The sequence below is a fragment of the Phragmites australis genome, chromosome 23, assembly GCF_958298935.1.
Source record: "Phragmites australis chromosome 23, lpPhrAust1.1, whole genome shotgun sequence".
NCBI classification, from domain to species: Eukaryota; Viridiplantae; Streptophyta; class Magnoliopsida; order Poales; family Poaceae; genus Phragmites; species Phragmites australis.
This window is the reverse complement of record NC_084943.1, coordinates 2,074,028-2,098,531: the sequence shown is the minus strand read 5'-3', so window position 1 is coordinate 2,098,531 and position 24,504 is coordinate 2,074,028. Positions and strand designations below refer to the sequence as shown.

Below are 24,504 nucleotides of genomic sequence, written 5' to 3'. Positions count from 1 at the left end.
TATTGCATTGCTTAACTTTGACTGCAACCTGAGAGCAGGTATTGACTTTTAGGATCCAGTGTAGTATTATGTGATGTAGTTTCTCTCATTTGTTGTTTGTCTCTCTCATATGCATGCTGTCTACTTGCACCAAAATAACTGCTCCTAATACATGATGTTTGGGTTAAATGTAACAACCCAGGGACCTCCATAAGTCTGAAGCGCTACTAACCAACCTACTGACCTGCTGAATAAGAAAATTTCGGTAACACCTCTCCTAAAACTAGAGGTATAATTAGCCAAACATCGCAGAACAAGAGATAAATATAACATCATACTAACCGAAGTAAGCATCATAGTAAGAGGAACCTATCTCAAATGTACAACTATGCCATAACGAGACAAACGAACATCAGAACATGTATAAGCTGTGCTGCTACCCCTCTCGAATGCTCGACATCACCTCATGGCTCACCTAGAAAGATAGCAAGGGTGCGATTTGGAAATCTCAGCAATTGAATTACTTTAACAAGTTATTGAGCTATAGTTGATTAAACATTCATCTTTAACAAAAAAATATATTAAGTTGAATAGGTAACATTATCTGAAAACATAAATAAACCTAACAATACAACATCCACATGCTATCATCCACTAGCTAAGACTTCACCTTAGCAGTATCATTCAAAACGATATTAAAGACTTTCTACCAACATAAGATTGATATTGATGCAATTAAAGTAAAGATATCCATATGAATGCATATGTATACACATGTCATGCTCTTTTTCACCCTTACCGTTCCATGGGCAACGCAAGAGTGTGCAACATATCCCTTCTCGGGTAACCTACGGTATTGTACCGGTACGATCGCGAACGAGCGACATATCTTCCAATGCATGAGACGGATATATATATATATATATATATATATATATATATATATATATGTGGCATTCTTCATGCATAAGCAAAAAACATAATTTCAAATGTATGAGACGGATATATATATATATATATGGCATGCTTCATGCATAAGAAAAACATAACTTTCAAGATAAAATACTTTCATGAAAATGCATACGGATGCACATGCTATATTCTTCCTCACCCTTACCCCTTCTCGGGTAACATAAGGGTATGCACCGTACCCCTTCTTAGATAACATACGATGTTGTACCGTTATGATCGCGGCTAAGTGCGGTGATAAAACTTCCGGTGCAAGATGACGTACTTATGATATGTTTCATGCATAAACGAAAGATATAACTCTTGTCATATGAATATACTTCAGGTATTGCATACGAAGAGTATGAATATCTGCAAATACATAACATATCCCACTTCTTTTACCTTATAATCCATGAAATCGTCAAATCTTCATAAGGTAGACAGAAGTAATATGCTCACATTCAATTTAATAGATTATTAGAGAGTACGACAATTAAAAGATTGATGTAACCAAATAACAAATTATAGTATAACGCAATCACTACATTCACTTACCTTCACAGGCGATGAAGACGGCCACTAACTGCGTCTCGAGGCGACACCACCTGGACAAGCGCACACTTAGCTCAACAAAAACACACAAAAATAAATAAATACTTTCTACACCCGAAGACCCTGCAAACATAACATCTGAAGTTTAGGGCGGGGGGCATCTACCACTACGCTTAAATGACATCGAGCATGTCGAGCGAGAACCCCCTCTAACGAGGTCAAAGACCAAAAGGGCAAACACATTGCGTGGGTTAACCCTCGACAAAAGACACCATAGATTCAACGATTACTCCTAATCCGCTCAACCGAAAAGAACAAAACCATGCCATCAAAAAGATAACAACAAGACCTACCACTTTGTTTTAACCAAAATGTCGAATCCAACATCAAGCCTCAAAATCAAATTAAATCGTTGCGCGCTAAATGGATTATCAAAACACTAAACCGACGACGGAATCGATCATTCCCACACACAACTACAAGCTTCTAAGGACTACAAAGAGGTCACCTTTAGAGCGAGATTGTGAATCGATGATGAAATCCGATGAATTCACGCAAATTCCCCCTTCTTCTTCTTCTTCTTCTTCTTCTTCTTCTTCTTCTTCTTCTTCTTCTTCTTCTTCTTTCCTTACTGTCAGCCGGCCCCCTCCCTCTCTACATAGGCTGCAAGCGCCCTTCGGCCCCTTGGCTAGCTGGCAGCACACCAGCGATGCACGACGCCTATGGTGGCCGGGCGCGACGGCGGCGGACGCTAGTGGCGGCCAGGGCAGCGCCGCTAGCGGTCGGGTGTGGGTGGCCTACATGGGGAGGGGCGGCGAGTGGCAGCTGGCGGGGTGGCGCTGCAGGGGGTGACCAGCGAGCGGCAATCGGCAGGGCGGTGTCGGTCGGCACCTAGGGTTTTGATGCGGGTCGGTAGGGAAGTCGGGCTGCTCAAAGTGGGGATCGGGGTGACGGCAGATCCCACCCAAACTTTTTTTCTTTTCAACCAACAACCTAGATTTATTGGGCTCGCTACGGCTTATTCGAGTGTTTAAACGGGACGTTTGATAGCAAAACGAAATCTTCTCAACAAGATCTACGCATCCGCGATCTCCAATAGTCCATCCGAGAAACTATCCAAAAGGCCAAAGTTTCACACTCCTTGTGGGTCCCGCAGTCAACATTTGAATATAGTATTTTTGAGTATTACATTAAATTATTTGTTATGATGATGCATTTTGCTTACTTCCATCAAATGACTCCATACAAGCACTAGTAATTTGTATTGATCTGCTGACTCCACACAAACACATTAAATTATTTGTAATTTGTTTCAGCATGGTGTAGCAATTCGGTCAGGGCATCATTGTGCATAGATTTTGCATCGGATCCTTGGTATCAAGGCAAGTGCTCGTGCAAGTCTTCACTTTTACAATACAAAAGAGGAGGTTAACTCTTTGCTGATTTACAGAGAAAGTAGTCCCAATTCAAACGAAAATGTTTTTTTCTGAGCGCACGCTTCTTAGGAAGTCGTGCGTGACTCCGACAACGGCACATGGCCCAAGTGTGCGGCGTGAGGCTGACGCGCTATATGTGGCCGGTGGGAGCCTAGCGAGGCGGGCAGAGCGCGAAGCTAGCGCGCTGCGAGCCGGTCCACTCGAGCGCACGTGATGACCCATGGCAGCCCACGAGTCAAAATCGTGTGTAACGTTTTTCTCACAAGTTTTTGAGCTAAACTTGTTCTCAAAAGTTTGGGCTAAATTTTTTTCTCAAAAATTTTGATATAAAGTTTGTTTACAAAAGTTTCTAAAAATGGGAAGTCGTTGGAAGGGAAAATTTTCCCAAAAGAAAAGTTAGGGGCTGTCGGGAACAGGACGCGAGTTCACAACTCGCACGCGTGAGAATTAGCCAGGTAAAATTACCGAAATTCCATTTCTACACGCTCGTGCGACTTCCCAAGTCGTGGCCTAGAGACGGCCCAAATCTGCTATAAAGTTTTTCTCAAAAGTTTTTCTCTGTAACTTTTTCTCAAAACTTTTTTCAGTAATTTTTTCTTAAAATTTTTTTTCGATAACTTTTCTCATCCTCAAAACTTTTTCTCGATAACTTTTTCTCATTCTCAAAACTTATTTGTAAGAGTTACATCAAAAACTTTCATTGCTATGGTAACTTTTCCTTAAAACTTTTTGTCTAACTTTTCTCATTCTCAAAAAAAATTCTCGATAACTTTTTCTCATTCTCAAAACTTATTTGTAAGAGTTATATCAAAAACTTTCGTTGCTAAAGTTATGTCGAAAAAGCTATGTGTTCATCTTGTTTTTGGAAAAGTTTGATCATTTTTTTAGAAAACCTTTGTTTGAAAAAGTTCATTACATATCTTTCTTCTGATAAGTCATCGCTTAAATCTTTTTTATCATCTTTTATGAAAAAAGTTTTACAGTACAAGTTTTATGGATAAGTTTTCTAAAAATATATTTCTATATAAGTCTAAAAACTTTTGTTGATAAAGTTATCTTGAAAAGTTTTTAAGATAACAAATTTTGTCCCAGATGTTTGTCAGGAAACTTTTCCTTTTTTTCTTCAGATTAGTATTTTGTTATGGTCTCTTACAGTTTGTGGAGTAATATGATTTTTACCTTTTATTTGTACTATTTTACTGGATATAAATCTTATTAGTCAAAATGATTGAAAATAATTGAAACTGATTGAAAGTAGATATTTAATTACTGCTAATTAACTCTCCTCCTTTTATTACCCCTATTTCCCTCACGTCCCGAAATGGTTCGCGCTTTGCACGGAAAATGGAAAACGATGCGCGCCGGTTGCTGCTAAAAAAGAATTAATTAGTGCTAATCACAGCTACCGCACTAAAAGAGAAATGGGACACGAGAAGAGCTAGCAATAAACGCATTTGTCGGAGCGCCCGCGAATTAGCCTCGTCCCAATTCAAATTCAAAGCAGCTGCCGTCAACGGGTCCTCCGTTTTTGTTGGTTCATTGTGAGCACCTTTGGGACCTTTGGGTTAACTGTTATATTAACATACTTGACTAGACACATACTATTTCTATATTGCATCGATTGGGTGAGATATCAACATGCTCAAAAGATTAGCAACTCCGGGATGCAATATGTCTGTAGGATGCAACAGAGGGCGCGCAAACAAGATTAGCAACTGATCACTAATCATATCTCCGAGACAGATTGAGAAACTGGATGCCTGATATTCCTAAGTTGGCCGGCACCGGCAGACACTGAAATAGTACAACACCAAACCTAGCTCTGTATATGATGATCTATATATCATGTGCGTGCTACTTTTCTTCTTCTTCTTCCAGCTACTTGAAATCTTACCAGCTTACACCAAACCTAGCTCTATCTGCCATGGCACTCACTCCATGTTCTAGTCCCTCTTCCTATCATTCCTAACTCTGCTCAAACAAGTGAGCAACCCTTTCCCTCAGCCTTCACCAGCACCTGAAAATGCAGCTAGCTTCTGCCACAGCAGTGAGCTCACACTCACTATCAGTGTCCAGTTTACCTGCTGATTTCAACCTTGAAGCAGCTAGTCATATGCGAAGGATGCCTTCTGCCTTCTGCCGCCTCCGGCTCTTCCCTTCCGAGCACTGCGAGCTCCTCGAGCTCTTCTTCCTCCTCTTCCTCCTCTCCGCTGCTGCCGGCCCGCCGAACATCGTTATCCGTCCAATGCCCCTCGACAACGACGCCAAGAACGCCCTGCCATGCTCCCCCGGGCGGCCGTCTCGCATCCCCTGCTGCTTCATCAGCCCCTGCTCCCGCTCCAGCTCCGTCAGCCGCACCCGCACCCGCGATATCTCCAGCTTCAGCTCCCGGTTCTCCCGCCTCAGCGACGCGTAGTTGTCGCGCTGCGGGGACACGCACGAGCTCGGCACGCCGCTGCTGCAGACGAACCGTTGGGAGAAGGAGCCGTCGCCCCCGCCGGAGCCGCCCGAGAAGGAGGACTTGAGGCGGAGCTGCTCGAAGTAGAGCACGCGCACCACCATCTGGATCGGGAGCCGGTCGTTCTGCGCGGCGTGGCTGGACGCGTCCTGGGACAGCTTCTGGCAGTCGATCAGCTTGCAGAGCTTCTTGCACTCTGATTCCGTAAGAGAAGGGTGTGCCTGATGACAAGCACAGGATATGGTCAGGCAAATTTTAGTGAAGCAAAGTCTGGTGATCAGCTAGATTTGTTCTACAATTTGACTGTGCAAATATCACATTTTCATGAAAAATTAATAATGTTGTCAGGGCTGATGCATCAGTTGGTTAGTAAATATTCATAACCAAACTATGAAATTCATTTCACCGAAACCTTCACGTTTGTGTGAATAACATTAAAAATGTGACATCATAATCTAACGCACTAGCTTTACCTTCAGGTATATGTCAATGGCTCGATAGAGTCCATCATCCACGATTCGCGCATAATCTGGCAATAGTTCGATAAGAGCCATGAACTTGTGCAGCTTCAGATATGGATCTGGTGCTATTTCTGCGAGATAACCATCCATCAATCTTCCGACCTTCAGGATTGAACTGTGGCTTGGAGACTTTAGTCCATCGGAATCATATCCACAAGGTGACAAGTCTCCTGAATCATCTTCATCAATCCTTTGCAAGAAGCTTGCCAATATGCGATGGACAGTGTCAACATCAAACATTGAGTCACTTGTTTGCATTGAGGGGATGAGAAGATCGTCAAGTGATGCCATCTCAAGCTGGAGGCCAACCCTTTTCTCAATTTCGATCCTATATTTTAGACCTGTACCAACTTCTACTGCCATTCTGAGCATGCCGAACAAGAATGACAAAGTAACTGTTGTGATATTTTCAGTTGCCAACAGATCAATTATTGTTTCCACAATCACTCTTTGGCTGTCACCAACAAGGGGACCGGAGTTCCATACATGCCGTCTTTCGATAGCTTTAAGAGATGTTTGAGCATAGTGCACAATAGAGGTGCCAATACTCTCTGGCCTCACCCCATTTCTTCTCATTGCAGCAATCACACGCCGATAGTAGTCGATTCTCAGTGCAGAAAGGTCTTCAACCCACCAATCCTGGCAATGCATACGCAACTTTCCAGATCCGGCATCACATTCCAAGTGAGCCAAGCCTGAAACCAGCTGCTCCTTGCTTGCATTCATTGCAATTGCATCAACACATCTATCTACAAGCCCGACTTCCTCCACCGTGGGATCCAATCCATCACACGCACAAAGTACTTCTAGTGATTTATCAAGGTTCTTGAGCACAATCTCATTCAAGTATGCCTCCGTCCGAACAATGAGGTTCTCGTCTTGGTAGTCTTCCGTCATTTCCAAGTATTCTGCAACGCACCGGAGGTGGGCCACATTTGTGGCGGTTATTTCGAAATTACTCCCGTAACAAAACTTCGCAGCAAGTTCAAATGCTGAAGCTCCCCCTGGTACATTGACAAGCTCCAGCTTTGAGAGATCTGGATCCTTGGAGTCCACTACCATTTTTCGTACTCGCCCACACCGAGATACTAAAGGGAACTGCAAAACAAGTACAAGTATAGGGTATGATGGAACTTATTCCAGAAAGCTTACAACTTTATCTTAGTTTATACATCCTAGCTTACAACTTCATGGATTATGCAGAGAGATGTGCCAATAACATTATCTTAGTTTATACATCCTTCCGCTTATACTTTAATTTTTGTGCAAGTTTTTTAAAAGTGGTGTACTCAAGCGCTTTAAAAGAAATATATAAAAGTGGATTCCATTATTTTCTCAATAATTAGTTGCTTTTCAGCCTTTAGAATGATCAAAAATATCTGCCAGACTAAACTGTAGTATACATTCAAGTTGATATGTGATACGTATTATTTGCAAAGTCATTACATCTATGAAGTTATGTGAAGTGAAGCACTAATCACACTACACAAGAATTATGTGGTCATAAATTGACTGACAAAGGACCACTAATCACTGTTGGTTCTTTGTCAAGCAATTTATTGAGAAGTAGCGTGCCCATGGAGTATTGGTTTAAAAATGGCTTCTAACATGGCATTCAACTTCATGCAAAGAAAAATGCAACCGCCTAACTGAATATTTGCCTAAACAATCACTTTGACATGCTGATGACTGAATATAAATTCATATGAAAAACAGAGTAAATAAAATTTTGTACTAAAAAAGGAACAGAATAAAAAAAGATGACGACTAAGGACTTTGAAAGACTGTTGAAATGAATTATACACCTTGTGCAGTAGAAAAGATTGGCCGTCTACCGATATTGTTACATCCTCTGCAACATCTGAAAATATCCTGCACAACAGGTAATGTTCCAAAAAAATTAGATACCAAGATTTTTATTTAAATTTGCAATGTCTAATAATGAAACATAGTGCTTTCAATACCACTTCAGTGCACACTCCCAAGAACATGGAAGGTTGAAAATAGGTTCCCCTTTTCTGAGAAAGTTAATAACGTGGCTGAAGCAACTATTTTATTTGGAGAACCTGGTGAAGCAACTATTTTGACAGAAAAAAATAGGATCATGTTTGACGAAAAGTGCAAACTGTCTAATTCCACTGAAACATATATTCAGGTTTTGATTCCAAACCAATAACTGATGAAACATCTATAGCCAGAAGAAAAATGAATTGCTGACGAATCAAGTAATGGAGAGAAATCATTTGAGTCAATGCTGCTAGCACGTGAAGTATGCTTAACCAAACAATTCCTGATGAATTTCTATATAAATTACTGAAGTGATAAAAAGGGTTGTCCTAGAGACCTGAACCTAGATAAACCTTGTGACGTTCAAAGAGGCATACACATTTAACTATTATCTGATGGTCTCTGAGGAGCAAAAACATTTTCAGAGTTGCTTCGATGCTTCCTTCCAAAACGTGCGAGTGATTTATCTTTCATTTGGGCTGAAAAACCTGGAAATGGCATTTGCACCCACCCAATCAATGGCGTCCATCCTTCCAGCAAAAGAAAGAGGAAAAAGAAACAAGCATTGGCGCTGGGGCGGTGTCCAAATCAATGCAAACTTGAGCCGCCGCAGCAAGAGTTCAGTTGATCTGAGAACACCATGGTATTGCAAATTGTTTCCCCAAGTATGAAAAAAACCGATCGAGCTCAGAAAAAACGGGGGAAAAAGATCAAGAAATGGGAGCCATCACCTCCTGCTGCTGATGGGCTTGCAGAAGCGCGGGGACGTTGTGGTGAAGGGAAACGCAGTGTTGTCGTTGCCCACCCCCATTGCTCCACCTCCTCCTCTTGCTACCCCTCTCCCTCTGGGGTGAGCAAATGGAGGAGATGACGGGCCGGAGGAAAAGACGGAAGCAAAGAATAACGGCAGAGAGTGGTGGAAGGCTGTCGCTGAAGAAATGATTTTGATGCTTTGTTGTTGTTGGTTGGGCTGGCTGTGGCTGCCTTGCCTGTCCACCGAGTGTGAGTCAGTGAACAGCGGTGGCTTTTTGCCCTTTCACTTTAGCAGAGAAGAGAGCTTTGCTTTGGCCCACCGCCAGAAAAGCACAAGAGTGGCTGGCCATTGTCGATTCATTGCTGACAAAATCCAAGCAAGCTCGTGACTGACCAGTGATCATTCCCTTCACATAATCTTGTTGGAATTGGCCCATACATGACTCATTTATAAAATTCCAAAGCATGCACAATTTAGTCATATATTGTTAGTTCAAGAAGAATTAGGCATGTTTAAATAGCAGTCTCTCCTTTGTCTAAAGTGGAATCTCATGGAAAGGAGAGAGAGACTTCGACTATACACGCGCGTGCATTCACGTAGTTTACATGTGAAATTCATGTGACTTGTTTCTTGCGACGAGCACTACGTATGCAGGTAGAAACACTACTACAGAACTAATCTTTTATATCGGTCTATCACTGTCGGCTTCTAATAGGCCGGTAGTGATGGAGCATCATTAGCGGTTCATAAGTCGCGCAGGAAGAATTAGTCATCGTGGCTTATGAATCGGCAATGATAAGGGTCATCACTATCGGTCGATGGCTTGAGCCAGCAGTGATGTCCAGCTTCCTCATCACTATTGGCTTAAGCCACTGTCCGGCAGTTATAACAGGGCATCACTCTGGTTATATGAGCCGACAGTTATGTCTCGGCTATATAAAAGTCGCTCTCTTCTTCTTCAAGCTCGAGCACAACAGAGAAGCTCTATTCTTGCTCGATGGCGGCCACTTTTGGTCACCAAGTTCTTGGTGGCTTCAAAATTTTGAGAATCCTCATATCTTAGGTGTTCCAAAATATGTAACTTTATTTTCAATTCATTCCTAGTTAAATTTTATTTGCTAAATTGCTCTAGATTTTGAAATGATAAAGATGAACATATGACTAAGATGTTTTGAGACTATGTAGATGCAATTATACCTCATTTATTATATGGAAGCTTCAATTAGTAGCTTATGTGGAAACTGTCTTTATTATTGATTTGCATTAGCTATATGTATGAGCATATTTATTTTTGTTTTTTGGTGAATTAAAAAATTAGCTATGATATTTAGGTATATAGCAAACTCTAATTATATTTTTTCTATTTTAATTAATTAGTAAGCTCTAATATAGAAACTTTAGGTATGAGTATATTATTGTTGATTTTTAATGAATTAGAAAAATTAGCTATGATATTTAGGTATGTAGCAAGCTCCAATTATATATTTTTATATTTTAATTAATTAGCATGCTCCAATATAAAAACTTTAGGTATGAGCGTATTTATTTTGATTTTTAATGAATTAGAAAATTTTGTCATGATATTTAGGTATGTAGCAAGATACAATTATATTTTTTATGTTCAGTCTCTATTTCTGTTTCGGTAGAAAATTGCTTGTCCTTTTCAGAATCTATACTATCTGATTTGGTATAGCAGCACCATCCATGATGATATTATGTGATTTTTTTAGAATCATGTCCAGGTTCTAATAACTAGATGAGAACTTCTTAAATTGTACAGTCGTTAATGTACTATCGAATAATTAGAGGACAGGACCTTGATTGTCCTGTGGTCAATTGTTATTTATTTTTTAAGAGCATTTTTATACACCTACTGTCTGGTTCTTAATGTACACATGTCATCGAAAATTCTTGATTACGCATTGCAATTATTTCTTATTATCGCATTATTATTTACAACACTTGCACCTTGGCTTTATTAGGTTTACATAATAGTTGAAGAAGAAGGATTTGTCCAAAATATGGTCAATGTCCTTCACCTTCCCTATTATGTGCGCCTAATAAGACCATTTGCTATAGCCACTGAGATCGTATTTTTTTTACTCGTGTTACGTGTTGTATTAAAAATTACACTGTTTTCATATTTATTTTTCTTTTTACAAATGATAAAATTAGAGATCATACGTATGACTGCAAAGCTCGACTGAAATAGTTATTACACATGCACCTTACACGACTTTTCACTATCCTAGTTGAGCTTGCAGTCAGATATAATTATCTCCATAATCTGATAATAATGTTGTTTTTATACTTGTTTTACATATTTTTTGGTGTTAGTGTGGTTTATAGTATATCATTTTTTAGAGTTAATGAATTGAAAGGAGCATATTATAAAGGATACAAGTTCAAACAGGAAGCTATTGCGGTATACAACAGTCAAGTTATCCAGTCCAAACTAAAATTGGCTACATTTGAAAATAAGGAGAAGAAATTTGACTTCACGTGTAAAAATATTGTATCATAGTTCTTGTTGTAGTCATTATTTTACTATGTAAGATAATATGACTTGTAAGGTCAATGAGTCACTTGTTAGTACCTTTATGCATATTTTGCTACATAAGATGTGGCTTTTTTTTGTTAAATGTGGTCATAATGTACTTAAATATAATGTTTTATATGTATGCATTCTATATATCGACTCATTTATGGTTATCTCACTCTTTCGATAGCTTCTCTCACTCCATAGTCGGCTTTATCACTATCTTCTTCCTTCATCAACTCTCTATATGTAGAATACTCAATCGCTCGTCGTCGTCATATATAGAACTCACAGAAAAGGATGCCACCACCAACCGCCAAATCTGACTTAAGTGCCAGTAGGAGAGATCGAGGAGAGAGAAAGAGGGAGGATAGAGAGGAGAGAGACGGAGGGAGGACATAGAAGATAGGGAGGAAAGGCAAAATACTATTGGCTGAAAACTTTAGCCGAAAATGATGCTCTAAACATCCCTGCCAGTCGAAACCACCAACCGACAGTGATACTACAGGCATCACTACCGGCTGGTGATTTCAGCCGGTAGTGATAACCCCTTTCACTGGTAGTTTACCCAGCCGGTAGTGATAGTCCGAGACTATCACTGTCCGTTACTTATTGTCAGCTCTAAAATCGGCAATGAATGGGTTTTGAAGCCGGCAATAATGTACTATTCTGTAGTAGTGAAATGACATCAATTGTGCAATTATCTTTTCCTTTATTCTTTTTAATGTGATTAATCAGGCGTTTGAATTATGTAGTAATCTGTCAGTTATTTTTCGGGTTGATGACATTTTAATGAGATTAAAATTGGCATTTTCAACCTACCAAAATCGTGTTAGTTTCCATTCTTAATGGATCATTATTGGTGCATTCTACCTATTTGAGAGCCTTGGTTGGTTGGCTCCTTGATTTTTTGTCTCCTCATTTTTTTTCCAATCCTCTTCTCTATCACGTTCATTGCACTGTTTTGTTTTGTTGCCTAGTCTTATCATCCTTTTCGATCGGCTTGCACTAAGGAAAAAGGAGAGTAAGATCTCTAAAACCAGTGATGCATGAGTCCTGCACGGGATGGTAATCAGGTTTTTGGTTCATAAAATTTATCTCTTATTCCCATATCATGATAAGTTCCTGTTAAATTGCTGCTTTTCAAATAGGGCCGACCTTACACTCGGAAACACAAGTTTGCCGGCGCCCATGTTTAGAATACCAGGAGGGTGGATGAAACCTGGCATGATGCATGATAATCAATATGGCATCTCGTAATGAAATACGTGCATTGTGTGTTCTCGAAAAACAATAATCAATACGGCGTTGGTTTGTATCACATCCGTCCGACTATATATTCTTTTAGACCAAAGACCTTGGCCCCGTTTTATTTAAGTGTATATTTGTTGCGCTCAAGCTCCAATTAGTAGCTCGGAGTCGGAACTGCATGTGCATGTAGGTATATATCTGTCTCCTTTTGATGCATGCATGGGAGGTATTACCAGTATTTTTGCTTTAGCACTTTTGATCTTTTCCTGGTCGGTCAAGAATCGATCCTCAAGTTGCCAGACTTCGGAGACTTCATTTTATAGCTCGGAATCCAAGAACGGCAACAAGAACCTTTTTCTCTTCTCTTTTTTGGAAACCCAAAAAGAAGAAGGAAGAAAGTTGTAAGCCATGTCCTTAAAGCTCACGTAGTTCACAGACTTTTAAGGGCGTCTTCAACTATTTATATCAGCTAGATATAAAGATGTTTATATAATATTTTTATTTATTTGAAGGATAGCTAATACGAGGAGAGAGAAAAGCTACATACTAACATGTAGTCAGTCTATAGTATATTTCAAAATACATACATATTTTTAATACCTTATTACATATTGACCCCTATTAAATTAAAAGAAAATGATATAACTAGTTTATTAGAAAAATTATCTATTATGTTATCTATACATGACATACTGTTAGAGATGCTCTCAAAAGGTTACCCTACTGTACTCTTGAGTGGCATTGTGCTCCCCCACGGCCCACAAGCTCCCATCAAGTGGAATTCTTATTAGGAAGAAGTCTATTTTACCTCTTTTAACTATTGTTCGGGTTCAATTTTTCTTCGTGAACTAGAAAACCAGATAACCTTCGACCCTCTCAACTATTGAAACTGATTAAATTAACTCCTTGAACCTATTCAAGGGTGGTTTTTATCTGAGTGGTGCTAAGGTGGCAGTGAAGTCCACCGGTCAGACTACACCTCACCCTTCATCTTTTGTTATGTCGCCATTTTCTGTTTCAAGATGCTCAGGAACACGGCGCCCTTTGCTTGACTGATGAGGATATTGCTCCTTCGGATACAGAGAACATTGCAAATAATCCTCAAATCGTAAAATAGCCAATTACAAGAACACGTGTGCGATACTTAAACCAACAGGTGAACTCATTTCTAATTGTGCATGCCTTCTTGGATAGATCACTACTAAATTTGTATGATATTTTATAGATTAGGAATATAGAAGAGGCATCATAAGCTCACCTGAACATAATTACTCGAGTATCAAGTTTACTCGGACAACAAGTCAAGCTCAAGTCGGACTCCAAATTTGGCTTGAAATCTCAAGACAACACGTCAGTAAAATGGACGTAATTCTCACATACGAAATCCGATTGAGACAACCTTGGACTTGCTAGAAAACTTATGACGAGTCCTTTCCAATGGATCTGTGCTTAACCAAATATTTCTTATTTTAGTCAGAGTCAAAGAAATAATTTGTTGTATCACCGTTTTAGACCTTGTCGGGTTATGTAATCATGTCAGGATCAGAGTCAAGGTTGTGTACACCTCTTCTCGGATCCACATAACCCTAGGATGAGCTCTTCATGCCCCCCTATATATATATATATATATATATATATAGTAGGTGTCGGAGTTTAGGCTTGTGTTTTACTTAGATTATTCTGTTTTAGACTGTTTCGTTGTTTATCGGTTTGTAGAAGCCCAAACTCGAGCATTTTATTAGTAATTAGCAATATTCAGATTACAGCTACCTATTCTTGCGTATATTCTCGATTTCTCGTAGGAAAAGCCTTCTTGGCGAGATCAACCGTGTCTTGACACGATTGATAACCACGGAGTAGTGGTGTGGTGATCGCGTGAATTCTAAATCTATTCTGGTCAGAGCCTTTGGATCATCAACGTCGAAACTCCATCAAATTCACTTATCATATTACCTTAGAAAGATCAGGCAAACCAACATCATTGATCACATCGTCCTCCTCAACGACAACAACTTTCTCCATCATACTGGCTTCATACATGATGTGTACTTCAGCAGACGGACTCTTAACAAGTGGTAGTTGTGATATATATGCGACTATAGCAGATGATCAAAACGCTCTTAGCTAGATGTGGATGGGATTCTAGCCTTCGAATCATGAGCTCATCATAATAATAATGTCAGTTTTGAGTTGTCCCATCAAAGGATTCCTGTTTTTTTATTTTGTTTATCATGTTCCTACTTGTCTCGGGCTGTGTACATTATAGTGGTGCAAAAACCGAAAATTATTTTTTATATAGTTATATCTCCTTGTTATATTAATAGCAATAAATCTTTCTTTTATTGAAACAATGCTTCCACTCCTCTCTTTGCCGTCTCTCTTCCTCGCACTCAGGCGAGCGATGCCACCTCCAATCAAGAAGCAAGAGCTAATAGCTGTCGAATCTGAATCACCATCCAATGTGCTGCTCGAACAAGAATCAAGCGGCGAGTCGACGAGCTCTTCCGCGGCTTCCACCGTTCCACGTCGCCACCGTCGACGGAGCACCCACACGCCGCCGCCGCCCATGCCTCCACTCCTCGAGTCGGCGAGGTGGCGATGCTATCGAGGTCCTCCCTGAGAGGCGCGCGCTCCGGCTGCTCGCCGAGCACGCGGCGTCCAAGCGGCACAGCTCCTAGAAAGCCGCGAGTCGGCAGCGCCTCCACAGGCCGGCGTTCTGGCAAGCACTTCGCGGCTCAAATGCATCCTTGGTGGCGACAGCCCAGTTGTAAAAGAGAAGGAAAAGCGGCACGGCCCAACTTCTTCAATCTCAAGCATCAAGCATGGAACTGGACATCTCAATCAACAAAAAAAAGGGAGCTGTTCAAAGAGAAGCCTACAATTAATAAATTAATTAATTGCCTGATTCCTCTAGTTGCTGCAAAATCAAATCATTTAGCCAATATCATCCCTCTTGACAGAACAAGGAGCAGGATCCGAATGTCGTGCTGTCCATCCTCACTCTGTCTTGCAGAGTTCCGAGCTAGCCTGCGAATGTCACATAGGCTTTGTGTAATTACTTCCATGTAATGATGTAAGCGTGTACATGCATCAGCGTGTTATACTAAGGTTTCTAAAAAAATGCCACATCGATGGATTTACGCCGCCGCCGGTCACTCCACTCATATGCTCCGTTCTAGTCTGTCTTACCTGGACACCGGTATCTTTTTTTTTTGTCAAATCGGACAACTGAATTTAAGTCGAATTCCGGCACTCATATTAGATTTCGAGTTGTATTTTGCATGTCTAAATCTTTTTATCAAATTAGATATCCGAATTCAAGTTGGATTCTGATATCTATATCCATGTTCAGAAAACACTGGTCCTGGCCGGTTAAATGCATGGCTTCTTCTACGTGAGTTATTGACACTTGGTTCACTGCATCATGCACTCACTGTCCGTGTCCACCGACCTCTTGTTGTTCAAGTTTGCAGCCGCCAATTCAGCTACGTCTCCGTTCAAACACCACCCAGTATACCAACTAATCCTGCCTGTACTATGTTTCGAAATCTGGGGCTCTTCATTAAATAATTGATTAAACAACTTGTAGTACCTCACTGCCTCCCTGCATTTGCCACTAGATAAATACATACATAGATACCTCTCCCATGGATCACCGCCGGTGACACAGACACCGTCCATTTCTCTTGTGGTATTCAAGTTTCAAATCTCAACTTAATTTCAGCTCAAGGGTATTCATCTGCCAAGTAAATTATAGAAGAAGTAGTTTTATATGCTATGCATGTACCGCTATTAGATCATCTCCAAGGGATTTCTGTTAGAAAACAAAATCTCTTCATGAAAGGATTTTCGTTCCCTTTCGCGATCTAACGATTTTACTTCATGATTTCCGTCACAAATGGATTTCTAAAATTATTTTTTTCAGGATGAGATTCTCTCTCCTTTCCCTTTAGAAATCCTTTTAAAGAAAAACTATTGGAGATGAGAGAAAATAAAGAAAATGAGAATAAAAAGAGAAATCGGGAAAGAAACGAAATAAAAAGAATATAGTTGGAGATGATCTTATGCTCCCGAGTTACCTGTCACACAGTAAGTAATCAGCTGAAAACAAACTACATAGTCCAACAACAACACTTAATTTAACCCTGGCTCCAGTACACTAGAGCACTACTAGAATACAGCAGCAGCTGCACCATTCACAACTCACATTTGAAAACAAACAAACATACAGTCCAGAGCTAGCAAATAGGCCGGCCAGGCCAGCGCACATGAGCTGTGATCTGAGAGTTCGTGCAGTGACAGCACAGACTCTGCAACAATGCCAAAGGCGCCAGCAGCAGCTTCAAAAAGCTGTGTGCCTGCCAACACCAAAACTACCAAAGTAACTCCATTTCCTCAGCTCACGCCTTCTTTTCCTTCACCATGCAACATGCGAGGAAAGGCAACCCAGAGCATCTCATCTGCTGTGAGCTAGCTTCTGTTTGTTCCACCCACTCTCCATTTCATCCGTTTCATAGCTTGGCTAGCATACTCGGTCTCATCTCATCTGTCCAGGGGCCACTGTAGGATGCAAGATACCACTCACTTGTGTGCAGGTCTAGCTAGTTAACTGCAGCAACTGCAACTCCTAGACACACATGCTTGTGACTGCAGCAACTGCTACTAATTTACTACTCAAGAGTCAAGATTGGCTCTCACTTCAGCACTGTACTAGCATATCATCTTAAACAAAGTGCGTACCTAATTTGAACTGCCAATCACATTTCTCCACTACTTGATGAACCACAAGTAACAATCAGTTCTCAGGTTCCTCTTGCTTGCATGATTTCAACATGAAACTGAACATGCAGATGCAGAGTGTAGCCCAAACGAACTCTGCATGCTCAGAAAGTGAGTGGCGTAAAGCTGTGGCCACTGGCCAGCTCTCATATCCATATGATAGATTGTTCATGCTATCTCCTGATGTGATTGTTCAGAGAATCGGAGTACACATGTTAAATTAACTTGTAAATGCAAAAGAAACAGAATGGGGCACCACAGGTTCCCCATTCATGATTCAATATTGGTTGGGCCACGAACAGTAATAAGCACAGAAAATTTCGTAACAAATAGTATCAATATACAAATGAATGCATCTTCTTTTCTTCGTTGATCGTCTAGAACCCCACCGACAGCTCTACAAGAAACATATAATATCTCTATCTAACTTGACAATGGAAGACCAAGCTAGAATACTACCAGAGAAAAAAAAAATTGAAACTCCGGAATTTTTTTTTCTAACAGCGCATTCTTGAATCCCTTTGTTCAATTCATATTCATTTTGCCGACTGGTCATACTTACATTAACATCCCTTCTTTAGGGCTCCTTTGGAACCAACGAAAAATGGAGGAATTTCCAAGGAATTGAATCCTATGGGAAAATTTCTTATGAAGCCCTTGGAACAAGGGAATGAACCTCAAGAATTCATATGGAATATGGCTTGTTCCATAGGAATTTTGGAGGATTTCTAACATGAGGTCCAACCACTCGCAAAAATTCCTTTGTGCCTATCTCTCTCATCTGATTTCAGTGTTTTTCCTGCGCTCCATCCACACGGTCATTCGTTTTCATTCCATAGGATTCAGGAGATAGAGCACTCTAATCCTGCATTTTTGCTATTCCTGCTATTTGAGAATCCTCCGCTTACATTTAAAAAGTGGAATGTCACTCAGCATCAACAAAAACTAGAATTTGTAGTGCTAACAATGATAGTGGTAAACTAAAGTGCTGTATTACTATGGAGACAAATAGTGATAACAGACTATAAAAAAAATTCACAATTCGAAATTAAGTTGTTTCCCCGAAGACAATGGAAACTTCATTGACAAAATACAGAGCGGATGCAAAAACATATGGCCATTAAATCCAAATTATCAGAATCAGACTAATTACCAAAACACTAAATAAGTTAACATGTACATCATCTTAACATTTGTCTAAACATGACAAGCAAAATGGAGAAAAAATGAAACTGAATCGAAACTTGATGAATGAATTTCACAGACACAGCACCGTGCAATGTGCAATGAATATTACCTCAGCTTTATTGCCAAACCCATTTTCTTTTGGACACAGCAACCCAAAAAAATAATTGAGGAATCCAAATCTGATATGTCAAACATTTCTCCTCCATTGTTTGCTTGGAGATGAAAGGAACTCCCCACATATGAACATGAACAATAGCAATCTCTTGTACTACAAAACCTAAGCTTGCAAAGGAACCCACCAAAAGAATGTGCTGAACCCTCATGGAGCAGAATCTGAGCTCTGAATTTAGCAGCTAGCATAGCCCTCATTGATATGGAAAACTCGCTGCCCCAACCGATGGACAATCCTGTCTCTAACTATCACCATCGAGTCTTGTTACCAGAACTATGCATAAACCTCTAAATATATACTATGCAGCATACTCGTTCTCAATCATCGGTTGTGTCCGTGTCCCCAATGCCACAGGTGCCTGCGTCCGCCCAACCGGCGCCATCCGCAATGTCTCCCCAACCTCTGCATTCCGTTCCATCTGCTGAAGCATCTTATCCCTTTTATACCTCACCAAGCACAGCAAAAGTGAAGCCAACAGCCCCAACACTATGGCAGCCCCAACCGTACCGACAGCAATCTTCCATGCCTTCGAGCTGCCCTTCGAACGACCCCCCGGGGATGGTCTTGGCGGAGCAACTATGCCGGATGGAGCTGGAGCTGGAGCAGGAGCAGGAGCAGGAGCAGGAGCAATCTCACTGGAGTTCACCACTATGGATAAGTGCCCTCGGCGAAACGTCGCGCACACATTGGTTGCCTCCGGGTCCTGGAACTGCGGCACACCATCCAAATCAAACCACACACACCGCGGCGCTGAAGCCCCTGGCGGCACCAGCCTGACATTGCTGAAATTTACAGAAATCGGACTCCCTGACGCGACAATGCTCAACTCCTGCAATCCCACGGCCGACAAGTTGGCCGCGTCATAGACCAGCAGCCCCAGCAGTGGTGTGAGGTAGGTGTACCCGGGGAGGGGGTAATAGTAGTCGGACCAGTTGCCCAGATTCTGGTACACGAGCACCACCCGCTCCACGTACGGCTGCACGATGATGCCGGTGGGCAGCCCGAACTCGAAGTAGTCAGCGACGCCTTTCCGCCGGAGGCTGCCGCTGCGCAGGCGGAGCGCAGAGACCGCAATGCCGGTGAGGTTGCCCGGCAGGGTGGCGTTGTAGACAATGCCAGTGCGCGGGCGCACGAACGCCCGGTACGCGTAGTCCTGCAGCGTTGCGTCGAGGATCCTGGCCGGCGACTGTGCCGCCACTCGAGGAGAGCCCAAGAAGAGTAGCTGGAGGAGGCAGGCACAGATCAAGAAGCCCATACCAGTAGGTCTCAGGAGCAGAGCAGCCGGAGAACCTGCCCAAGAAGTATCAGAACGGCCTCCTCATCTATGGCTACAAGGATCAGAGCGTGTCCAAGAACCTTCCCCTGCTCTTAATTGGGGAAAACAAGGACGAGATTTGGAGCGGAGAAGCTCGGGATCCTCTGCACTGACGGGCATTTACGCCCGGCAGGGACGAGCCCCGAATCGGTCCAAAGAAGCAGGCGGCGCGAGCAGGGAGAGGGAGGCAATGGCGACAGAAGCGAGGAGGACAGGTGGGTAGGACCGAGTCCAGCAAGTGGTGGGAGACGACGAGGACGACAAATCGGGAAGAAGCAACGCGACCAAGATGGCAACACAGAAGAATCTGCGAGGAGCGGAGCAGGAGAAGGAGGAGGTGATTACTCAATCTTGAAGAAACCCTGGTGGGGAGGGAGACTGGATGCCACAGAATCCGGGGAGGGATCACAGCGCGCTCCCCCACGAATGATTGCGACACGAAGGAGAGTGAGGAGGGTTTTGGGGATTGGATTGACGAAGTGAGCGAGGGAGAGAGATTTCATGGAGAGAGAGAGGAGAAGTCAGATCTTTGTGCGCTGTTAGATCGTAAAACAACGGATCAGATTTTGATACTACGACACACTATAAACAGTAAATATCTAAGTGTTGCTACAGTACCATCGCCACAGTGATTATCCCGTATTAGAGTATTATTTATTCTCTCATATTTTAGTGTTCATCCGTGACTTACACCTAAAAACTAGGGGATCCGGATCCGAAAGAAAGAGATATTTGAAGAGGGTTTCACTAGGAATAATAATGCATGCTGTCTGAAATAAGTGTTATCTATCCGTTTTTAAAATACACATTTGACTATAATTTTTATTGTAATATATTTCTTTGATTATAAATACTTATTATTTTTTATTTTTACGATTTTTCACGTATAATTTTATTAAAATATATTTATAATATTTAATAAAAATATAATATTATGAAAATATTTTCAAGATAAATCTACATCTATATTTTTATGTTTCTAATCTAAATTTAGAAGTTATTGATGGTCAACTTTTTTAAAATTTTGATCTGATCTTAATAAAAACGACAAGTATTTATATTGGATGAAGTGTTGATAAAACATAATAAAAGTATATAATTATTAAAGTATTTTTTGAGATAAATCTATCTCTATTATTTTCAAGTATTCAAATTTAATATATAAAAAATAATTTGTGATTAAAATTTTAAAAAATTGATTACACGTAATTAAAATAATATTTATTTTGAATAGGAAGGAGTACTATTTTTCAGCGGTTTAGCTGGAAACATTTTAAAGTAATTTCCCGGGAGCAAAAGACGCGGGCTTACAGTTGGCGCACCACGTGAAGTTACTGATTTGCCCCTCGACCGCTGATCCGCGTCAAGTTTACCGTTCGTGCTCGCTGGGAAGTGAGTCCTGACATGAAGGGGCCCACTGTCAGTGAGGGGGGTGCGTGCCCTTTGCCGCTTTTGGCTGTCATGTTCCTTTTGCTGACGTTTGGATTCTTCCCAGGGGCTTTTGTGCAAGTGAAGCTTCTCTTCCTTTCCTCTCTCTCAAATATTTGACTACTGTATTTATTTCTAAATACTTGGCAGTTCACGTTTCCTAAAATATAATTTCCCATTTTATCCACATAAAATATCTAGTATCTTCTACCCACTTGGACAAGCCATGTCTTTTTTGAGGGCATTTTCGTCATTTTGTGCCTTGGTAAACGTGCTGTCTTGATCAACAGTGCCAAGTATTCGGCAGGGAGTATATTCTAATATGGAAAAGGGGCTTGGTGCAAAATCATGCACTCACTAAGTTGAGCCACTGACCAGTGGGGCCACATGCGTGCCAGCTCCAACGTCCAGCGACACCTTTTGTGACAAGCGACATCTCTCACAACGAGTGCGAGTGACTGACGAGTGGGACCACTCAGCTGTGATCTACCTGTCAGTAAGCACTGATAACCAGCTTTCTCAACGTATGGATTCCAGACTAGGAGTGATCAGAATATCAAATGACTTAGTAGATTTCCTGGAGGGGAAAACCCTTGGATAGTTTCTGGGTTTTGTTAAAAGTATTGCTACAAACTTCTTCATTAGCTCTTCCTTATCAAAATTTACAGCACAATTTTTTCGATTGGATGAACCGAAATGTAGCCATTTCAAACCAAGAGATGAAAATCCAAATAATTGCAAGCTTTTCAATTTGAATTCATGATCAGCAACTTGTAACCCTACAAACTCCCTCAAGTCCAGCTGAAACACCCCTAGATTGATTAATTGTCCCTGGTCCCATTGAAACCTGTTAAATCAAATAATACAAGATTGGATCCGCCTCCATGAACGCCTCCTTTCCATCCCATTGCCATTGTTGTGTTGCCACCCGTGTTTGCAAACTGGCTACATGGCCGTGTACACGGCATGTAAACGCTACATGATGACCGACCGTGTTCACCTAAATGGTCGTGTAGTCTGACTAATCGGTGTGTAGTTCGATTAATCGGCCGTGTAGGTCTGACTATTAGCTAAACGATGGTTGATCGCCCGTGTAGGAAAACGCTGGTTGCCAGCGTCATCATCCCAAACACTAGTTGTTAGCAAGTTGGTGCAAAGTGAGTATAGCTTAGTTGGTTAGGGTTTTTATGGTGAAATTTGTTCACTCAGCTCGAGTCTTAGACTCGGCACGGGTGCTCGTATTTTATTGGGATTAAAACCTAAGAGAAATATTACATGTGTATATAGGTGTGTTCAGTGGTTAAAACATGTGAGGGCACATGAGGACAGAGCGTGCAAACAAGCAGGGTGCCACATTAATTTGATTAATGAACTAGGATATGTTGTGGCACATAAGCGCCATGTCCTGCAATAAACAACCACAAGAAGTTTTCTCCTTGGGTGGATATAAATTAAGGAATATGCGCGTGTGTTACGGTCTGTTTGGTAGAGCTCTTCCTGATTCAAATTCTCTACGAAGAGTGATTTTCTGGGGGAAGTGATTCTGTGGCTGAAAATGATTCTCTAGAATAAACTATATGGAGAAAGTGATTTTGTGCGGGAAGTGAATCAAGGAAAGCTGTTTTTTTTCAGCTCCCTGGCTTCTAGTCATTTCAGATAATCACTCTCACAGATTCCCCTCAGTGAGCTAAAATCTGAAAGCTGCTGTTTGGCAGAGCTCCCCCTGATTTTAATCGAAAAGCTGCTCTAGAAGCTCTGTCAAACAGGCCCTTAGATTTTCAAGAAAAAAAATCGAAGCGCTTGTACTTTAAGACAACTGATCTAGGCCGTTGGTTTTTGATCATGATGCCTTCAGCCCACCTCAGCGTGTGTCGATATCCCGCTGAATACCGCATGCTCTTTTGTAGGCACTTTTGAATTCGCTGAAGAGTGAGGCTAGGTTGTGTATAGTTAGCTCATCATCAAAACGTATAGTATTGGCGTACGAGATGATGCTTTAGCTTTGATCGTGCGCAATAATCAAGTTGGCATTATGTTTTTCTTGCAGTATTATATCCCTTTACCTTTCTCCTTTTCATCATCCATACTCTCTTGGTGTTCAAGGGATAAAAGGGAGCACCAGTTAGAAGAAATGAAAGGGCGCATATGTAACGATGATGGGAATCAGGACCATGTTCCATTTGGCTTCCACGCATGAATCGTTCATCATAACCACATGATCAAGAAGTCTATCCTGCGTGTTATATGTTAAAAAGATGATCAAGTCAAACCGGCCAATGCACAAAAAATAAACGTTAATGGCCACCATAAAATATTCCCCATCTCCATAACGTCTGAAAATATAAGGCATGGCCGACTGTTAATTTTCTTGTAACATATTTTTGTGTGAACAAAATCATGATCATATTAAAGTACTTTTAAATATGAATCCATTGATACCATTTTTTATCACAAATTCTACATATATATTTTAAGCCATTTTTTAACCAAGGATCACAAAGTTTGAATATTATTGAAATTTGTGTGCCCCTTTAAAAATGAAAAGGAGAGACTAGTTGACAATCAATATATTCTAGTGCTTCTAAATTAATATAATACATATGGTCCTCCACCAGGGTTTGTGGGGGATTTAATATGGTCAATGCCATTACTAAAACCACCAATTATTGTAGTATACCGAACCTAAACTAAAAAAAAAATCTTAATGAAAATGACAGTTCAATAAAAGGAAGTGGTCCTATATGTGAGACAAAATCAAAGGAAAACATCAGGTCCTACTTTTGCCATCTCAGCTGAATACCACATAAATAACAAAAGGATATGATGGTGGTGTACATGTAGTTCATACATGAATTTGATTTTTTATCTTAGTATTATTTGGGTATATAAGTGTAATTTTGCATACAACTGTTTACATGAAGCTGAGAAGCTCCTGGATTTTATTTGTGAAATGCACTCATCAAGTAGTGCCTTTAATTTTCTTAATCCAACGTTCAATAGGCATTTACGAACAATATAATGGACAGTAAATATATGTTCCAAGCGATGCATGTATGAATCAAAGTTTGTACTCCTGGGTGCAGCATGAATCGAAGTTTGTACACCTGCAACATGAATCGAAGTTTGTTAGTGCCATTAATATAATGTACAGGGGCGGAGCTAAGATTGGACAAT

The 24,504-nt window shown here is 40.9% G+C and overlaps 1 protein-coding gene and 1 pseudogene across 1 annotated transcript; both read right to left on the bottom strand.

Moving 5' to 3' along the window:
* Positions 1-4,745: 4,745 nt before the first annotated feature.
* Positions 4,746-8,856, bottom strand: LOC133905766 (putative BTB/POZ domain-containing protein At3g08660; annotated as a pseudogene).
* An 8,649-nt stretch (positions 8,857-17,505) lies between these two features.
* On the bottom strand, positions 17,506-20,401 carry LOC133905685 (uncharacterized). The gene is made up of 2 exons (XM_062347448.1): positions 18,525-20,401; positions 17,506-18,092 (listed from the first exon to the last, which is right to left on the bottom strand). Exon 1 carries the CDS (start codon positions 19,840-19,842, stop codon positions 18,886-18,888), a length of 957 nt encoding a protein of 318 aa, XP_062203432.1. The 5' UTR covers positions 19,843-20,401; the 3' UTR covers positions 17,506-18,092; positions 18,525-18,885.
* Between the last annotated feature and the right edge of the window lie 4,103 nt (positions 20,402-24,504).